This window comes from Phascolarctos cinereus, unplaced genomic scaffold (assembly GCF_003287225.1).
Source record: "Phascolarctos cinereus isolate Bilbo 61053 unplaced genomic scaffold, phaCin_HiC Scaffold_4;HRSCAF=312, whole genome shotgun sequence".
Lineage (NCBI taxonomy): Eukaryota > Metazoa > Chordata > Mammalia > Diprotodontia > Phascolarctidae > Phascolarctos > Phascolarctos cinereus.
Window position 1 is genome coordinate 571928977 of NW_027555847.1, and position 13187 is coordinate 571942163.

General features: G+C 34.9%; 2 protein-coding genes across 5 annotated transcripts in view; one reads left to right on the plus strand and one right to left on the minus strand.

Moving 5' to 3' along the window:
• Positions 1 to 3634, plus strand: part of FAM217A (family with sequence similarity 217 member A) — a 58377-nt gene extending 54743 nt beyond the window's left edge. For both annotated transcript variants that reach the window (XM_078153631.1, XM_078153630.1), the window contains one exon: positions 2076 to 3634. In XM_078153631.1, the coding sequence (XP_078009757.1) occupies positions 2076 to 3303 (1228 nt within the window). In that variant the 3' untranslated portion in view covers positions 3304 to 3634. The remainder of the gene's footprint in view (positions 1 to 2075) is intronic.
• Positions 3635 to 7295: 3661 nt separating this feature from the next.
• Positions 7296 to 13187, minus strand: part of PRP4K (pre-mRNA processing factor kinase PRP4K) — a 48626-nt gene continuing 42734 nt past the window's right edge. The window contains exons 15-18 of one of the 3 annotated variants that reach the window (XR_013486275.1): positions 12418 to 13168; positions 11270 to 11357; positions 10480 to 10526; positions 7296 to 8987 (exon numbers count right to left, since the gene is read on the minus strand). Coding sequence is in view for 1 of the 3 variants with exons in the window: in XM_020973806.2 (XP_020829465.1) it covers positions 12965 to 13168 (204 nt within the window). In the remaining 2 variants the exon portion in view is untranslated. Of the gene's footprint in view, positions 8988 to 10479; positions 10527 to 11269; positions 11358 to 11657; positions 13169 to 13187 lie in introns of those variants that run through there. The other 2 variants (XR_002321921.2, XM_020973806.2) reach the window with 2 other exon arrangements.

The following is a 13187-nucleotide window of genomic DNA, read 5'->3' on the forward strand; positions in this document are numbered from 1 at the left end:
CCTCTCTTCTTGATGTCTTATAAAACCTACCCTTATACTTCTTCTGGGATTAGTAAAGCAGATACATCCATAAATATAGGCTAGTATATTTTAAAAATCCCTGATCTGGGTTGTAGTTTTGTCTGTGGGATTAACATGCTGTATAACTTTGGACGGGTAACCCATGACTTCCTTTCCTCATCTGTATGTGAGAGGGTTGGACTAAATAATGATAGTTCATACTTAAACACTTTACTCATAACAGCTCTGTGGAGTAGGTAATATAGGAATTATTCGCATTTCACCGATGAGGGAATTGAGGCTTGGAGAAGTTAAGTGACCTTCTCATGATCATGTAGCTAGTAAATGTCAGAGTTAGGACTTGAATGAACCTATTTTGATTCCAAGTCCAGTACTGTTGCCTTTATTCCATGCTGCTTAGGCTTACTAAAGTGCTTTCCAGCTCTAAATAATGTGATTTAGATACTAAAAGCTGAAGTGGGAATTAAGTACGTGGGAAGGGGTGTGTGTGAAGTCTTAAAATACTTTAGAAGCATCATATTCTATCTTGATATAGTGAGGTGTATGTAATCAGTTGTACGTTAGTGCTGAGCACATGCAGCATATAAGAGTGATTGAAATAAGACATTAGTTAGGGAATACTTCCTAGAAGACTAGTTGAGCTAGATTTTGAATGATGGAGACTCAACAGGCAAAAAGAGGGAATTCTGCTTTCTGCTGAGAGAAATAATAGCTTGTGCAAAGGACCAGATGCAAAGGCTCTGCCATGTTCCAGAGAGGATTATAGCCCTGGTCAGGCCATATCTATAGGAGTTTCTTTCTGGCTGTCGCATTTTGGGAGGACTCTCCCAAGGACATTAAAGAAGAGTGACCAACATAAGGATATATTCAAAACCGTGTCATGTGGCTATCATTTGAAAGTACTGGGAATGTTAAGCCTAGTGAAAAGATTCAGGTATTAGAAAGACTTATAGAAGAATTAGACTTGTATTATGCAGCCCTGGAATGCAGTACAAGAATCAGTAGGTGAAAGTTAGAGAGGCAAGTTTCTGCTCAATATATGGAAAATCTTGCTCACAACCAGAGCTATCTAAAAGTGGAATGGGCTGCTTTGGGAGGAAATCTTTAAGCCCAAGTTAGTCGATCACTTTTCAGGGTTGTTATATAGGGGATTTCTGTATTAGCTATTAGAGAGTGTACCATATGACCTCTGATATATCTTCCAAGCTCTTAACATTCTGTGATTCTAGGGCAACAAGCAAATGTCAATGGCTATAATGGACATGTGTGTCAGTAAACAACAAAAAATTTAAGTTGGTGAAATAGGGGCCTTTATGATCACACAGGAGTTTGGATTAGACATGAAATGTAATATTACCCCTTCTAATAAAAAATAGCTGACATTTATATAGCAATTTATAAAGGTGGCTTGGTGTTGTGAAAAAGATAATAGTTTTGGAATCAGAAAACCTGGGATTTTTAGTTCCAACTATGATACTTACTAGCTGTGTGAAACTGGGCAAGCCATTTCTGAGGTTTAGTGTCCTCATTTGGAAAATGGGGATAATAGTTATATTCCCTACCTCATGGGATTTGTAAATCTTAGAGCACTATATAAATGTGAGCTATTATTATTATGTGCAAACATTATCAATAGGTAGGATGCTAGGTCTGGTTATGGTGCTTTAGGCTATATAGACTTTTGGTATCTCTAATCTGTCCTAATCTAGGATGAACTTAAATTTATTAATTTAAAAATAATTTATCATGCCTTGAATATCAGGTTTAGTTATAATTGAAAATAATAATTTTACTTTGCATATTTATGCAAAATAATAGAATCCTGGCCTTTAAATAAAAATTGGCTGTAATACTACTTGGTTATTTAGTTCACAGACAATTATTAAGTATTTTGAAAGTTAACATTTCTCTCTATATAGAGTTCTGTGTCTATACAACATCCAGAATTGATACTTTCAGTCTTTAACTTTGGTTACTTATCTATATTACTGTATTTATTTCTAAAACATTCTAACTCTAGTAAATAAATCTAACATTAATTAATTTTTTTAAAGGGATTTCCAAAAATCTTCAATGGAAACTGGCTTTAATGTAAATAATAATCCTCTAAGGCTCTTCACTCTGAACCACTCACTAACAGGTGCTTCAGTTGACAAACAAACTGGTTCTTACCCTGGATTGCAACAACAGATGCCATTAAGTCTCTGCTGGCCTTATGCTGATGGAGACTTTTGTAAAGAGAAAAGTGAGCCTCGGAGTAACTCTTATTCAGCTATAGAAAACAACAATGGTGAAACTTTATCTGCTTCAAATTGGAATGCAAAATATGGGAACAGCAGCATGGAAGAAAATCTTACTGATGAAAGTGATTTATCAGAAAATGAAAAAGTAAATGATACATTACTCACTTACTTTAAAAAAATGGACCTGAACTTAAAGCCAGAAGTAATAGAAGACTTTGAAGAATCTTTCTTGGAACAGCCAAGTGAAGTATTTTCATATCCTGATTTCCTCCCTCCACCTTTTAATACTCTAGACTTGCACAAACTGGCCTTCTCAAAATCTGAGAATTGGAAAGTGGCATTAGATCCTATGGAAAGCTCCATTGAGCAGTTGATAGGTCGTTTATTGGAGATGGAAAGAATACAACATCTGACCATACAAAAAGAGAGGCCAAAGATACCAATCAGCTGCTCTACTCAAGTCATTACTGAACGCCCCAGTTCATCCAAAGGCTCATCCAAACAGAAGCCATCAAGATATCCTGAATTTCTGTGCCTTCAGACAGCATGTATAGATAAAAGTAGAGAAAAAACAAAAAACAACTCTAATTCTTGCAAACTTGAGCAGAATACTTCAAAATGCAGTTGGAACAATGCTGGTAAACATAAGAGGAATTCCAGACCACCATCTATCAGAAGCTCTTCTACCACAAAACAAATCATCGCTACTTACGATGACTTTAAAATTTCCAAAGGTTCCTCTTTAAATCCATGCCATGAAGTTTCATCCAGACCTACTTCAAGCCACTCCATTGCTCAAACTCATCCATTGGTTAAAATGGTTTCAACAAGATGTCTGCAGCCAAAGTCTTCAATACCTCTATCATCCCTATCTCTTTGTTTGCCTGAGGCACAAGAAAGTAAACCATCCAGAAGCAAAAAGAAACTTTGTCGGAAAAATATAACTGTAAATAGACCACTCCATGTTCAGAAGAGGCAATGTTTATCTCCTTCATTTACAGCTAAATGTGAAAAGTGCTCACACATTGACCAAAAATAACCTTTTTTTTTCTGTCTTAATTCTCACTGGGATTAAACCTAGCCCACCAAACGAGTTGAAATCTGATTTATCACTCCCAGTTAACAGGTATTTCAAAACAAAACAAAAAACCCTAAAGATTACTTGAAGTTATGTGAAATAAATCTTGTGAAAATTCCTACTTTGTACTTCATATAAATCTGGGAGTTTTTATGATGATGACAGATTTGATAAATCTTTTGTGTTTCGTCACCAAGAAACATTTTCACTAAGTAAACCAAATTTTAAAGACTGTCCATTTGTTGTGACTCTTTTCCAGTGTAATTACATCAAACATCAATAAATTGGATAATTGACTTTAATTCTGTAGTTTTTAATTTCATTGGAATACTCATTTGCTTTATAATTGAAAAAGACTATTATATGCAATATATACTGGTGTTATAATTGCAGTTTTTGGTGGCACTCTACCATTCCCCTTGACTGCATCTTCTTTCTTTTTATCTCCTTTCTTATTCCAATTATCTTCTTTTTTCACATACTCCTTTTTATCCTCCATTCTCCCATAAATTTCTTTTGTCCATGCATTAATGGAGTTCAGGTGGTTCGTAATAGCACTTAAAGCTAAAGAGGTTATCAACTCATGGGATAAATTAATAATGCCTCTACTTCTTAGGCCCTTTGAAAACTATTTCTCCATGCCTTGTCAGGTATTTTAAAAAAGGATGCTAGATGATAAATCAAAAAGATCTGAGATTAGGTTAATTTGTTTTATAGAGACATTAGGAATAAGAAACTATCTGTGACTTAGTCATTGTGGGAATTTATCCACTTTCATTCTTCCACCAATGTTGTTCAGTAACTGTTGAAATGTCCTCTAGAGTTGACTGAAGGACAAAGAAGTTGAGTGATTTGCCTAGCATCACACAAGCTAGTTAATTCCCAGAGGCAGGATTTCCACTGCTCCTGACTGCCTCTATAGAGAAGATAAAAGTGTAAAATAACAATTTGACACTGGCCATTTTCCTACACAAATGAAACTCGGTATGTGCATCCACTACTAGGTTCAAATGGCAATGTACTAGTTTGAAAATGTCAAGTGTAGAGCAAAATGTGCTAAGTCAAACTCCACTTTCAACAAAGAGAGCCACCAGTCTCCCTTTCTCTATAGCTTTGCACCCTCTATAATAGTGGAGTGTTCAGATGAATATTTTGTAGGTTGCTCAAAATATATTCCCATGCTATAGAAACTAAGGATGGAACATCTAAAGCTCTTCTCTGTAATAAATTAGTGAACTAATGGATAGAAAAGAAGAGAGAAACTAATGGGGAAAATTTAAGTCATCATGCATTCATTCATGCTTTTTGGACATCTTTTTGTCTCCTATATGCTTTGGTTTTGATGGACAGGTAGAGTTCAAGTGGTTGTAATATTTCAAAAAAGGAAGGGGTGAGGGGAGTTGAAAGGTGACTACTGCATGATGTCAGAAAAAAAAGAACTGCAGAAAGACCAGCTGTAGCATAGCACTCCTTTTCCTCTCTCCCTTCAGCGCAAAAAGCACTGTCAGTTCCTTTTATTAATGGACAAGGGATCTAATGTGTCAGTTATAACATAAGGAACATTGTATTCCTTCAGTTTCTATTCTTAACCTGGTCAGCCATCTCTGCTTTCCTCTCCTCCACCCTGGCAAACCTCATTTACATTCATTATCCAGTCATCTACATTTCCATACTTTTTTCATCCTTGTTCTGACCACCTCACCCTATTTTTCCTTGATAATATACTTGACTTTTTATCTCCCATAGCACTTGGCAGTGTCTTGCACATAGGTGGTGCTCAAGCAATGTTGAATTGAATTCTGTTCCTCCTACCCTCAACCTACAGCCTGGTTATTTCTGATGTTCCTCCCATGTATCTTGCTGCTCCACCAGATCATATATGAATTTACATGTTAAACCTCAGCAGTTAGACTTCAACTTTTTCAATACTTGAAACTGTCATATAGAGGAGAGCAAATTTGTCCTAGGTGGTTCTAAACTTAGTTTTTAAGACCCAAAGGGTACAAAGTATAAGTAGATATGATTTTGGAATAAGGTAAGATAGAATGATGTTCAGAATTATGCAAAAATGCCTCCAAAGGTAGTATCTTTATCAAAAGAAGTATATGAGATTGAATGGCCATCCTTGATGCAGGAGGGATGGCGTAGCAGGCCTTCTTGCCATATAAAAGAGGTCAGACAGGAAGGCCTCAAAGGGTCTTTTCCAGTCTTAAAATGCAGCAGTGACAAGAAAAGTCCTTATACTTGTAATAAGTGGTGAGTTATTAGCTTTTATATCTCCTTCATTTGAAGTATCGTGCAAACTTAAAATTACTAAAATAATTTATAAAATTTAGCAATTTGACTTTCAAAATTGCCTTAAGCAATTTTAATTTGAAAACTATACTTTGTCCTGACTATAAGGAATATAGGTACCACTAGGCAATGCAATACAAGGGATAACTCCACTGAATGAGATTTTGTAATTAAAAGAATATAGAGGCAAAGTTATGATTTTCATAACCTATTTTGCATTCTAAAACATAACTGATTTGCTGATACCTCTCCTAACAGCACATACTGTAGCCCCTCTATATACCTTATTGGACTGCTTATTAAGTTGTTCTGGCCAACACACTGGTGATAAACCTTTATTAACCCCAAGGTCTAGGCACACTGCCAGTGATCTAGGTCCATTTAGCCTTTCCAACTGGGCCTGTCAGAGCCTTCAAGAAACCAGTTACTTTCATGCCACAGTGAGATTTTGGAGTAGGATTTTAGGTAGTTTTGTCTTGACCTATAATTTCATGGCTGTGAACTTCTTAAGTGAAATCCCTCAACTAAAGCACATTAGTTCACTTAAGTCTTAGTTGCCTGGGGCTGAGGACATATGGCTGGTATCACAGCTAGTATCAGCTAGGACTAGGAACCCAAATCTTCTGGGCTGCACTACCTTATGCTACTCTCCTTTATTTACATGTGACCATCCAAGCAGGGAATGATGGCATATGCTTATAATCCCTGCTACCAAGGAGTCAGAGGCTGGCATATCTCTTGAGGTCTGAGACTCTGTAGGGCTTAATCCAATCAGTTGATTGGGTGTCCACACCAAGTGAGGTATTAGTAATAGCAAGTCCCCAGGAGTAGAGCTCACTAGGTTGCCTGGGGAGGGACAAACTGGCCCAGGTGAAAGGAGTAGGTCAGAACTCCTGTGGCAATCAGAATGGGAATGGGCCCTGTTAGCAATTTTAGCCCTTTAATGTTTGCAGAGCACTTCACAGTTATGTTTGAGGACAGAATATAATTAGTCTTCACAGAACTACTTAGTTGCTACCTAGCTGCTTAATAAATGCTTGTTGACCATGTGTTGGGCAAGTTATATTCTGACATTCTTATTCCTCTGAAAGATGTAACTTTCCTAGATAATAGGTTAGATTCATGTAAACAATATAAACATTAAGTAGGACTCATAATACCCCTGATCTGTCCACTGAACTCTCTTCAATTTCCATCAAAGCCCAACTTAAAAGTCTTCTCAGACACTCCTCCCTGCATTATTTGTAGTGTGGATGTCAATTTCTTTTCAGAGTGTAAGCTCCTTGGAGAGTGGGACTGACATTTTATCTTTGTATCTCCAGTACTTAACACAAATAAGCACTCGATGTCTAATTGATACCCTCCTCATAAATAGATGCCTGTTGTCCTATGCTGCAGGACACTTTAAGAGATTTCTATGGAAAGGAAACTTCAAATAATTGCTTAGGTGATCAATCTATTTAAAATTCTGAAATTATTTTACATTCAGCTCCCTTCCCTACACATCCAACCCCACTCTCCATAATTAGAAGTCAACAATGGAAAAGGGTAAAAAGGATTTTGAAACCAGAGCAATAATTTCAGCGCATTTGATTCAATCTCAAAAAAACAAACCCCCAGCCATCAACCCCACCCCTTAAAAACAAACAAATTGCATATTCAGAAGAAGCATATTTATTTAGAATTGAATCCATAAATTCTTACCCATGTTATACAATTCAAACTGATATAAGCAGAAATATCAAATTTGTACTGTTTGGTTCCAAAGAGCTTACATTTCATGTCCTTCAAATTTTAAAAATCCAGTTATGCTTTCTTGTTAATACTCTTCCTTAAAAATATAAAATTTTGCTAAATGACCAAAAAGTTGAAATTATTCTTGCTTGAAAGCTAATTCTTTCCAATGCAAGTACAGTGTATATATAATGCTTTTACACTGTGAGCTCCCCATAGGCCCTTTACCTGATTAGCTATAGAGTAAATAAGCACAATGACCCAAGAAAAAACAATAGGTGAATTCAAATCTAGAAAATAAAGACTGGATAATCTATTTCAAAACAAGACTAAATAGAAAGAGCCTTGGGAGGTTCCAAGGTCTTCATAAGTGTCCTTATAAAACTTGGAAATATTTTACCTGTCTCCATTCCCATCTGATATCCTACACTACTTGCCTCACATGTTACTTACTATATGTAAGTAGTTGCTTTTTTTCATTCATTTCAGTGGCATGCAAACAAGACTAGACATATGAAATATATCCTTCTGAAGCAGACGACCTTAACTTTAAAACTTATAGGGCTGTCAGATTTACAAGATTAAATGCCTCAAAATATTTATGGCAAGTGATATAGTACAGTAGTAACGTGGCAAATTTTATATAACAATTTTATAGTAGCCCACTACAATAAAATATTTGGAAAACAACAAATAAGTCTAAATTAAGAGGTAGTGAATTCTAACTGTAGTTGAAGTATATAAAATTCTCAAAAACTTTTATGAGAAATTTGTTCATTATAGTTTTGGGGTGGAAGGTAGGAAATAAACTGTAGATTAAGTTCCTTTTGAATCCCCAGACTTTCATGTAACCAGCTTTTTGAGCAAGCATGGCTGTAAACTGCCCATTTCTAATTTCTAAAGGAATAATTATTAGCATTTTCCATGGCACTCCTAGTATTTAAGACCAGTCAGGAAAAGAATAAATACATCAACCTCAAGATCAAAGCAAAAAAGTTAAAAGCAAAAGCATGCTGAAATCAATCTTCTTTCTCTTGCCTAATTAGTATCCTTTAGTGGAAGAAATATGCATTACTTTTGTATTTGAGATTTATACTGTATCTTCCTCTATGCTAAAAAAATTGTAATGATCTGATTTTGGTCTATAAAAAAATTTAGTGTATCTTTGCAAGTTGTTTTGGGACACTAAAGCTAAACAGCAATATTTGAACACCTAAATATTTTATTAATTAATAATTTTAAGATTACAGCATATGTTTTTGCTACTGTGGGAAACAATCAAGTATTTTAATAGTATCATCTAAAGGAATAAAACATACAACAAATACTTAAGACAATGTCTTGCCACTTTGGAAATTGTTTTTGAAGATCATCCTTCTAAATTGAAGGCATACAGAATACCAAACTAAAATGAAGGAGAAAAAAGACTATAGAGTAAAAGTGGCACATTTCATTAAGTGACCAATAACTAAGCCAAGAAAATGTGCTCCTTAATGCTTATTCCAGTTCAATATTTCCTGAAATAGTTAGGATGTATCTTCAACATTCCAGAGAACAGGCTCCCATATCTTGATCATTTAAATGCAAAAGGTTCTTCTGAAGAATAGTCACTTACCCTATACATGGAGGGAAAAGAGAGATTAAGAAAGGGATAGCATGCTATTTCACCTACAAAAATGACTGCAGAGTACTTATAAATCAACTTAAGAATACATTATGACACAGTAAACACAAATGAACTTGGTGACTATTCCAATAAAATGGTACATTCCATCCAGGAGAAGTAAAAGTTTAAAAATCATGCCTTTGGCAGGTGGAGAGTATGGTTAGGCACTTGGTATAAAGTAGTACTGCATACACCTCTAATTTCATATGATATGCCTCAAAAAGGAAGCAGCTATACCTCTTCACCAACAATGAAAAGGACAGTATATTTCTTGTCCTAAATTTGTATTATGCAAAAGATTGTTTTTATGACAGAAATTTCATTGTTAGCCTACACAGCCACAGTGCTTCTGATCAAGTATTCTGAAAATAAAGTACAAGTAAAGCAGAGTATGGGGAAAGCAAATGTTGGAATGAAACAGAACAAATTTGATGTCTTCTACATGACATTTCAAGAAGTTAATTTGTCAGTACTATAAAACTGCCCCAGGTTCAAAGACCATTTACTGAAATCATCAAGAACCTGAACTCTACTTAATTGTAAAGAACATGGTAGATAATATATATTACATCATTTTCTAAAATCTGTGATTTTTAAAATTAGCCTGAAAAATGGGTCATTAGGGAAGTCAGCATAGCCATAATTGAAGATGTAAATTAAGCCTAACTACAGGGATTGGCAGGAGCTTGAAATGGACAAGATCTTCATAAATGGAGGCTTCACTATTTTTATTAATTTAAACCCCTCTTCGATCACTAAGTTCGGGAAATAAAAAAAGCTTAAGATGTCCATTGTCTCCAAGCTCTTCACACCCAGTACTACTTATCCATTTAGAATTTATAGTTGTGAAGGAACAGAAACAAAAACCCTTGAAAATCCTGTCTGTGTGAAAATTTCAAGACCATTAATAGAGTACTTTCATAAAATAAGACTATTAAAGATAAAGTATTACTAGGAGGTAAAGTTCTCTCCTTGTCTGCTAATCTCCATTGCACCTAACTTAACTATTTAATGACTAGTTGAAGATAGATTCTGGTAACTGATTCTCCCTTCTCTCCCCCCAATAATTCTTAGAAAATAATTTTTAAGTTACAATTTAAAAATATGTAATTTATACAAATAATTTCATTACTGGTTGCCTTTTAAAAGCAAAAAATATAAATGACTTTAAATGAAAAAATTCAAATGACAGAATCATAGATTTAGAACTGGACCTTAGGGGTCACAATTCTGCTCCATTTTATGCTCTTCCTTCATTCCAAACAAAGAAAAAGCACAACCATCAAACATGAACACCTTACAGATGAATGTCACAATAGTAGTACTATTCTAGGAATCATCAAGAATACAAAAACATGAAACCTAAATCGGAATGCTGAAAACTAAAAAATTAGACAAAACTAAATGGAGAGAATTTTTTGTATCTTTTATAGGACAGAAACCTTAGCTCATGTCTCTTCTGGTTGTCATCATCTTCCTTGAGCTGCACCTACAACACAAAGAACAAGTAAACAAGCAACTTTATGTTTTTAAGGAATAGTTAATATGCTTTGAAGGTATAAGGTGAAGTGTTTCTAGTGGATGTTAACACATTTCATTACTAAATAAATGACGTAAAATGGTGCTATGAAATCAGCAGAAGCATCAAATTATATCTGTAGGGAATTGTTATGAGAAAATTCAAATGTGCAGCATGTTATTACCTATGTAAAATAAAGGACACTGGAAGAACTACAGCTAGTAGTCCATGATATAAAAGCTGCATTTCTGCTTCTCTTAAAATGACATAATTTAAAAATTAAAATAATTTTTAAGGGCTATACTATGAAGAGACAGGTTGTAGGTTCAAATTATGTTACATCACCCATCACCTGCCTGTTGTAGTTTCATGTCCTTAATGGGGCACAACCCACCAGCAGAATGCCTGCTGTTCTGACTTTCCATCCTTGAATGCACCAAATGTGCATGTATGTTGTAATTACGTGCCTAGGTGAACAAAAAAAAAACCCATTTACTATTTCTTAAACTATTTTTAAACTAAAAAAGGTGATTTTTCCCCCATATTTGTTAGGTAAACAAGTAATTATTTTTATTGCTCAACAAATACAAGGAGACTATACTTGATAGTTTTACTAAGTTCTTGTTTCTTGGTATTGAAAAGCCAAACTGATTTTAAATGATTTTCTTTTAACTTTTTGCTAACGTTTATCTACACATGCTGTCAGAAATAACCTTGTTAAGAAGGTGAAGTTGGAGTCTCAGCAAATCAGGCCCCCTGGAGAAGGCGTTGAATGGCCTGTGCCCCGCTTTCTTTTTTTCTCTTTCAGCACCATCAAAAGGAAAAGTGAGAAAACAGCAGAAACATTAGTTATATCCTGAATTAAACCCCAGAACCTACAGGAAAAAAATGCACTACAATGAAGCTCACAGTATTGGTAGGATTTTATGAAAATAATTAGGATTCTAATTATTTGCCTCACATGAACTTGGCAAGATTCACATCTTTACTAATCCCTTTAAATAAAGGATTTATAGAAAAATGGAAGGTTGCTTTCAACTTTTATGGATTATCTGACTTACCAGCAGTGGAGACAAAAACTTTTAAAAATGGCTACAAATGCCTTGTTCACAAAAGACTTTATTATCTAATGATGCATACTGAAAACATACAGAAATCTGCATGGTCCACTTTACATGCAGCAGAACAATCTTCACTTTACAATAAGTGAGTGTCAACTGTTTTATGTAATAGACAACACTTTAAAGTCACATTTCTTAAAGAAAAGCTTCATTTACAAAAGAAATAAAAGGTAAAGAAGCAATTACCGCTTTTAAAAAGCAGCTGCTTTGTTCAAGAGTGGAAGGTTTATGCCTGTATTGAAAGACAACATGATCACAAATAATGAAAACAATGAACAAATGAAACACTTTTACCATAAAGCAGTACACTTTCAAAATGACATACAAATAGTTAAAAATTTCATTATGTTGTCTATCTAACTTTTAAATGAGGACTTTCAGAATTAGACCCCAACATTTATAATTAGTAAATGAAAACTGTAAGTATTGGTACTATGTCATTGGGAACTGTATTTAACAAAATGTATACAAAGTCTATAGCAAGTTGATTTAAAAAATTAAAGTAATAAGAAACAGTACACTGAAGGCGCTTTACCCATCAAGCGCATACTCTCCAAATTTTAAATGTGATGAACAGAACAGAAGTTGTAACTATGCCACAGTTGCAATGCCAAAAAATAAAACAAGATCAATTATTGAACATGCAGGGAATTCTGCCACAAAGCTACTGTCCCTCATTTGCCAGTTGTTCCAGTAAAATAACATCTTAAAACACCAGTGATGTTGATGGTTTAGCTTACCTTCAGTGTACTGAAAGTTGTACACAACCTGCTTTAAAAGAGGAGACCATCCCTGCAGGCAGGCTCAAGAAGGAACAGACCCCTTTCGGCACTGACTACACCAAGGGCATGCTGCTGTGGCCTGCACACACACACCTAGGAAAACGTGAATATAAACAGCATTTATGCTGGCCTTTTTTTTTTTTTAAAGACAAAAATGAAGCCAAGTCTGCTAAAAAACCAATCATCCACCCAGTATTACTGTTCATTTTATAACAGAATTTTTTTTCTTTTGATGTGAACTGCAACCATTTACATTAGCACTGTACTTGTGTGCAGTCTCAGCAATTAAAACAGTTCTACAGTGAAAATTTTCACATAAGACACAAACAGATTTACTCTAACATTTCTAAAAGAAATATCAGCCTTGGTGTTAATTCAAATATATCATGCTTCCTCAATTTGCGGGGGAAATATTTATAAGTTTATATACATTAATAATCTGCTGTGAAATTTCTTCAGTCTTTGTATTTTAATTACTCAAACCCTTTGAGCTTCTTCATCTCATTTAAATTTTTTCCTGGATGAAGGCATGTTGTAGAGCCTGGTTGATGCTAATTCGTTTAGCTGGGTCCAACATTAAGATCTGGTCCAACAAGTCCTTTAGCTGATGTACTTTTTTGCGTTGGTCTTCAGGAAGTCGCTGGCACCCAATCAAATCAGCCAAGAGGTCCTTGGTAGGATTAATGGTGCTCATGACAGTAACTTTCTCCTAAAAACAGTTAAATTTA